The sequence below is a fragment of the Oryzias latipes genome, chromosome 12, assembly GCF_002234675.1.
Source record: "Oryzias latipes chromosome 12, ASM223467v1".
NCBI lineage: Eukaryota > Metazoa > Chordata > Actinopteri > Beloniformes > Adrianichthyidae > Oryzias > Oryzias latipes.
The window spans coordinates 13,073,901-13,080,977 of NC_019870.2; the positions used below are offsets into that span (position 1 = coordinate 13,073,901).

Consider the following 7,077-nt stretch of genomic DNA (forward strand, 5'->3'; position numbering starts at 1 on the left):
GAGTTTAAAATATTGCTACTCATAAAGCAGGATTGTTTTAGTAAGTCACAGTAATTTGAGGAAGTTGCTTTTAGTGTTATAGAGATTAAGAAGTGGTAGTTCCGCATCATTAGTATTGATGAAATTAAGCAAAAAGCTACACGGTGGTGTAGTGGTTTGCGCTCTTGCCTCACAGCCTGGTTTGAATCCCAGTTGGGACCTTTTGGTGTGGAGTTTGCATCTTCTCCCCATGCATGTGTGGGTTTTCTCCAGATACTCCGGAGTCCTCCCACAGTTCAAATGCATGCTTCTTTTGATAACTGAGGATTCTAAATTGTCTCTAAGTAGGCCTATGTATGTGATAGTGTGGCCTGCACCCCAGGCAGTACCCCACCTTTGCCCAACAGCAGATGGGATAGGCTCCAGCAGCCTCATGCCTCCAAAAGGGATACAGCGGGCTCAGAAGATGGATGGATGGATGGATTTAGGCACAGTGCAATCAAAAAGTAATAAACTTGTGATTTGGGAGTATAAAAGTTCAGCATAACACAGCTGAGTTCCCTACATGATGGGAAAAATGTTAAGCGGTTGTCAGACAGAATTCTGGCAAACCTCTGGCTACTGACAGGCCAAAAAACTACTTAAGAGCCCTTATGTCATGCCAGATTTAAAGCACCAGACCTTCTTTGTGCCCATTTAATAATTATATAATTAATTTTACTCTTGTGCAAAACTGCTAATTACCCAGTGGCTTTGCATAAGACGATAGGGGAATGAAATTTCTGATTTAAGTTTTGGCCACGTATCCAGGACACATGACGGCCTTTACCTTCACAGCCAGAAGCTTTAAATTCCTCAGCTGGACACTGGCTTTAAATGACACACACAGAAATGAACTAGATGATCTCTGTTATTTGATGGATCCTGCTTTTGAGTCTATCGCAGATGATTGAAGAAACAAAAACGTCTGGGTCAGTGTGAAATGCTACTCCGACTTTCTAAGAGGCAGAGAAAAGGGACAGAGTCTAGCAGCTTGTGCCGTGACAAACACACATACAGATGTACCGAGCATTTGTTGGGCTTCTCTCCAGAATGGACCCTCATGTGGATGAGAAGCTTGTATCGGGCATTAAAGGGCTTCAAGTTGCGTGGACAGCCGACCCAGTAGCAGGTGAAGTCCTCCGTCTTCCTTTGGTCCACATGTAGCTTCTCTATGTGCCTCACCAGCTCCTCCTTATGGTCATAAACTGCACTGCAGTCCATCCATCGGCAGCAGTGAGCACTGTAGTCCTCCAACTCTGCTTCTTCCTCTTCCAGCATTGGAATCTGGGGTAAATAACCGATTCCATGCTTGTGAGGATATGCAGTGGGTTGTGTGACGGGGTCTTTAGAGGGAGGTTTAGCTTTGCAATGATGTCTGGAAAGATAGACGTGTTTGTGGGAGTGGTAGGGTGGTGGAGGCCCAAGTGAAGCAGCATCTTCCTGGACTGTGGATAATGCAGCTGGCTCTGGCTGTAGAGACAGAAGAACATTGTTGCTAGGTTGGCTGCCGCTGTCTGTAGTCTTTTCCAGAAACCCAATTTCCTCAGGGAAGCACTGTTGCTTCACCACCATGTTGGCCATCTGGCTTTCCAGACTACTTCCCTCTTCGATCATCTCCATCCGGCCACATTCGAACTGTGTGGCTGGAATTTGGGAGGAACCGGGAAAACTGTAGGGGTGGTTCTGAGGTATGCAGCGACCTCTCACTCCCAGGAAGTGACCGTATCCATCGGACTGAATGGGTGAGACGGTGGAGTAGGAGGCTGGTGAACTGCGGGGACCATTAATATAAGCCACAAGGGAAGTGGGTGACGTACGTATAATAGAGTTGAAGTCAATACCCATAAGATCCGACAAAGGTGACATGGAGAGAGGTCTCTTCCTCGCACCTGTCTGTCTGGGGCTTCCAGTCTCATATGCAAAAAGGTATGATGGGAGGGAGGCGGAGGTGCTTGCTGTGCCTGACATGGCAGCGCCTGGGGAGAGACTGAACTGCTCACAGCCCTCGTTGGCTTGGTTAGAGCAGTGGGATGATCCCAGGGGAGGAAGCACACGGTAACCATATGGCCAGTCGTGTTTGCCACTAAACATGGACTGTGTTTCAAACAGACTAAGGGTGGTGGATGCCAGGGATTCTCTGGACAGAAGGGATCTGGAAATTCAAAATATTCATAATCTGCAACATCCTCTGTTTAATTTTTAATAGCCAACTTTCAAACTAATAAACAAACTCACCTGCCATCACTTTGGGGAGCCGGCGCATTATGAAACGACTGGGCATGAAACTCTGCGGTATATCGATGGCCTGTTGCAACACTCAGGGGACTGTTGGTCACAGTGAGGTTAACATCAGTTGCCTTTCCAAATACATCCACAGTGGAGCCAGACACTTCACAATCTGCTTGACACAAGCCCAGTGTTTGATGAATAAAATATCCACACCAGTCACTTCTCAGTAAATCAATTAATACACAGTTGTATGCAGTCACTGCACGAATCAAGTGTAAATAAACTTCATTAAAGACTGGAATTTATGGAATTTCCAGAGACATTGTGACCAGGTAATCGCTAATCAATGTTTAACCTCTAAAGGAATCATTCCGGGTAAATAATCTGTAAATAAAATAGTTAAGTTTATGTTTTATTGTTTGACAGTAAACCAGGGTCTGCAACTTGAGGCTCTGGAGCCACGTTACCCCTCCTTTTTGAAAAATAACATATTTTACTTTGTACAACTCATCAGTTGCAGCACAGTACATATCACTCCAGCAGGCTCCTGACTGACTACAGTATGCATAATGCTCTGACAATCTATTAAGCGGTGGGGTTTTGTAGTTTACCAAAGTTGTACTAAAACATGTAGACAGATTTTGGACCATGCAAATCAGTGTGCTGGATTATAAGGCACATTTTCTATTTAAAAAACAGAAAAAAACATAGTAAGGGTCCGAAAAATGGTTTACAAATTTGTGTCTTATATCTCTGAAAGGTGAAGTAAGACTCCTATTGGGTTGTGGTCAGTGAGAAATTGACCTAAATGGCTCTTTAAGTGTTGACTCCTCGTTTAACCCTTCAAAAGAGTTAAGTTCAACCTTGGTTAGAGTTCAGCTGCATTTACCTCTGGATCTGTTGCCAGGTGGGAGGAGTCTTGTTAGTTTCGGCTGACGGGAAGCTAAGGATGCAGTGGGCCCACTTAGATGTTTCCCATTGATTAGCACTTGCCTGCGAAGACTCAGGGCAGGCAAGACAACATGGCTCCCGCTTTGCTTCCCAGTGGTAAAAGAGTTCACGTTTCCCGTTTTCACTTCTTCTGACCTCCCCAGGGAGGAGCAGAGACTGACCAGGTCATCGGACGCTGTCGGCATCCTGATATACTGGGACTGGTGGCCTCTGGTCATCTTTAGTGGTGGGGACACTCTGGAAGGAGACACCATGAGCTGACAACCTTTCCCACTCATGTCTAAAACGGATTCAGGAAGTCGTTTTGTCGTTGGGTTATCGAAGGTTTTGCATTGTTGGGATTACACCTAAACAGAAAAACAGAAACATAAGACAATTTGACCAAAAGAATCTAAAACATTTTGGAGGATGTGGGGAATTCAAGTTTTATGTAAAGTTACTCAAGGAAAACCATCAACCACTAGTCTGAACTTTGAACCTATTGAAAAAGCACTCAACCATAACTAACTTGAATACTTTATTCTTCTCCATAATAGGCAACTAAGTGAGACTAGACTACAGCATGCCTATCTATAAACTACAGACTAAAAAAAATCCAAAAATTGTGTCCATATATTCACCAATTTCAATAACTTTGTTAAATCAGATTCTTTATTTATACGAAAATGTGTTATTCAGTTTCCTGCGTAATCACTTAAAATATGACTTTCTGAGAAGTTTTTTTTGCCCTAACTTACCTAAAGTTGATGGATCAAACACTTTCTCCAAAACGGATAAATAGCCTCTGCAAGTTTTCGAGCTTTAATGGCATGCAGAGAAATATAGCGATGCACAAATAATCCAAATTCCGTCGGAGTTTAGGTCAAAAATACAGTCAGCAGAGAAGTTGAGCATGTGATGAATCTGTCCGCAGCTTCCCGGCGACTCACTCGTCAGTTTCCAGGAACTTTTCTCCCCGTTTTTTTTCCCCTGGTTTACACTTTTCGTCCTTGGCAGCGCTTCGTATGGAGGACGTCATCTAAAAATGAGCGCACCTTTACAGTAACTTGAAGTTCGATTACACGCATGCGCGCTGGAGACCTCAACTCCGTAAGGAAAGAAGAATAAAAACATCTAAACTGTTCGATAATTTTATGAATTCCTCTGGCCTCTTTCAGAAATAAACGACAACTTTCACATTTTAAAAACAACTAAAAGTAGACATAATCTAATCATTTTTGACAGAATACTGATTTTATCCAAAATTCTGCATCTAAAAGTTTGAGTTGTAGACTCAATTATTATATCAATATTTAAAAAATATGAAAAAAATTTATGACCCACCTCATTAAAAAAATAAAAGCAAAAAACATGTCACCAAAATATTTCAAAAGTCCCAAAACAGCTCAGTGGAACAATAAAGCTGTTTTAAATGAGAAAAAAAAAAATAAAATTAGGATTAATTTGACCATACCTGCAAGTCATTGACCATTTTGCCAATCTGTCCCAAATGTCCGATCTTTGTGTCAGGTTTCAACAGCAAGAAATCACCAAGCAACCCAAAGTCATTCCTGAGTCACCACAGAGTTATGCAGTTAAAAAACAACTTCAAGAGAGCAGGTCGGACCAAAAACACACAAAAAAGATCAGCAAAGTAAAAACATTTTTCTGCCTTTCATTTGAAAACAACGTTTTAAAAGCACTCTAAGCAAACAGTCATAATTTGAAAACATGTCAATATGAAATGTTGAATTTAAAGCAGGGATCAACACTTGACAACATGTAGTAATAATAAATGCTGTAAAGTAAATCATACAGGTAATAAAGTAGAGTTTCCTATTTTTACTTAAAGAACTTCAACATTTGATTAGGAAACACTACGTTACTAATTAATTATAAAGTTGTATTTTTTCTTTTTTTTTTTATCTGTAATCTTTGAGCACCTACTCTGAGGAAAACCATGTTTTTAGTGTTTTTAACATGTTTTTGTGACAATTTCTTATGATGGAGGACATTTATTAAGAAAACCAAGCTCAAAATGCATTTTCTTCATCTGATTTACACCAGTTTGAATAAAGAAATACACAGAAATGCAAGTTTGAAAGGCTCTCTCCATTTTCTTCTGTATATTTGTTTTCTTTTATGACAATTATCTATGTTTGGCTTTGGGCTTGGAATCCTGCTGAGCAGAAGCATTTGTTCTTATAATAAAGCAACTTCATACCTCAACTATCTGCCTCCTGCTGGTGTGTCCTACATTTGGATCCTCAATAACAATCATGGTCTTATGATAAGCTGACACAGCTCTTACTCTACAGCCTCTTCATTGTACCTCTAACCATTCTGTATTCCAGCCTGAGAATCCACAGCTTTACATTTCCATATTCCTCCACCTCTCAAGCCCTCCCAATAATCCATTGTAATGCCCTTTTCTGCTGTTTCGCTGGAGTGTTTGCTCTGTAGATTGTGCGCTGGGATGGCATGGAAACCAGCGTGTTGACAGAGGGAAAGTAACAAAGTAGGGGTGCTGATGCAAGAGCTTTTAGAATAATGTGCTTAATAAAAATAAAAAAGCTGGAAGTTGGAAGTTTTGAGTTGGAAAAAAAGGTGGGTTCAAGATGAGATGTACGTATTTTCTCAACTTTGTGGTCATTTTATTCTTTTAATTCATACAAAAAATACTCAGTTAAATAAAAATACACTTTCATTTCTAAGTTGCAAATGGAAATTCAATATCTGTTGCAAGTGAACGGTTGACAAATATTAACAATAGATGACTATAACCAACATTCCTCCTTCTAAATGTTACGCTTGTGGGAATCATTGTATTTGAACAACTTTTCTCATATTTACAGACAAGTTTAATGGCAAATATATCTCAGGCTCTGCTTCAGAAAAAAACATGTTCAGTTGAATACAGCTTATTTAAACAACTTAGGTTCAGTTAAGAACAGTCAAACACATAAAAAAAAAAACAGAGTGGGAAGCCCAGCAGAATAAAACAATAATGTGGACTGCATGGGCAGACCAAACTGACATAAGAATAATAGAAACAACAGCAAAAAGGTCAGAGGTATCAGCCGTGTGGGAGTATTCAAAAAAGTTTAGCATTTGCCATAAATTCTACAGACAAATCAGTGAGGATAAAAGCAAAATGCATCATGGGATTTCAGGTCCTGCTTTTCTTTTATTTATACAAGATAAAATATTATTTTAATTAATTCCGTTTGTCTTTAATAAAATGTTGTTCAGCTCAGAACAGCTCCCTCTGTCATGTTCCCCTTTCTGCCTGCAGGGGTTACTGTTAGCATACTAATAGGGTGCCAGGGTTGCACATTTCTCTCAACATACTGTGAACACAAATCTCCAAACAAAAGAAAAGAAAAGATGAAGCAAAGGTCAAAAACGATGCTTGTGAAGATCACAAAGAAGCTACTTGTTTACATAATTCAATCAAATAGTTCACATGTTCCAGGAATCCTGCTTGCTTCAAGCGGTTATGATTTTGCCGGGGCAAAAGGAGTCACATGTTTCTAAATGTCACAGTAACGCTGCAGCAATATCTCTGCGCTGAAGAGACTAAAGTCACTTTCTCATTTAAAAATATTCAAAAAGTTTTGACTTCAAATGCATTTCTTTGAAAGCGTTTGCTCTTCACACGCTTGTTTTCTGCTTTGTAAGGAAATGATTTGTAAAGAACAAAGAGGGCACGTAGAGAAAGCTGGAGAAGACAGGAGAAAAAAAAGAACCAGATTTAAGTGTTGATCATTAGTGAATAGCTCCATTTGTAACAAAATTAATGCTGTAGTAGACTCTCCCCTACTTACAGAATCCATTTTCTCCCTCGTGATGTCAGCATCAGCACTCCTGAGAGCAGCAAAGCGTCCATTCTGGTGT

General features: G+C 40.3%; 1 protein-coding gene across 4 annotated transcripts in view; it reads right to left on the bottom strand.

The window, feature by feature from the left end:
- The window catches only part of glis3 (GLIS family zinc finger 3), a 28,760-nt gene extending 21,890 nt beyond the window's left edge, over nt 1–6,870 (bottom strand). The window contains exons 1-4 of one of the 4 annotated variants that reach the window (XM_011481703.3): nt 4,655–5,679; nt 3,140–3,548; nt 2,257–2,346; nt 1,045–2,173 (exon numbers count right to left, since the gene is read on the bottom strand). In XM_011481703.3, coding sequence (XP_011480005.1) covers nt 1,045–2,112 — 1,068 coding nt within the window. In that variant the 5' untranslated portion in view covers nt 2,113–2,173; nt 2,257–2,346; nt 3,140–3,548; nt 4,655–5,679. Of the gene's footprint in view, nt 1–1,044; nt 2,174–2,256; nt 2,420–3,139; nt 3,549–3,938 lie in introns of all 4 variants that reach the window. The other 3 variants (XM_020707383.2, NM_001163805.1, XM_023960353.1) reach the window with 3 other exon arrangements.
- Between the last annotated feature and the right edge of the window lie 207 nt (nt 6,871–7,077).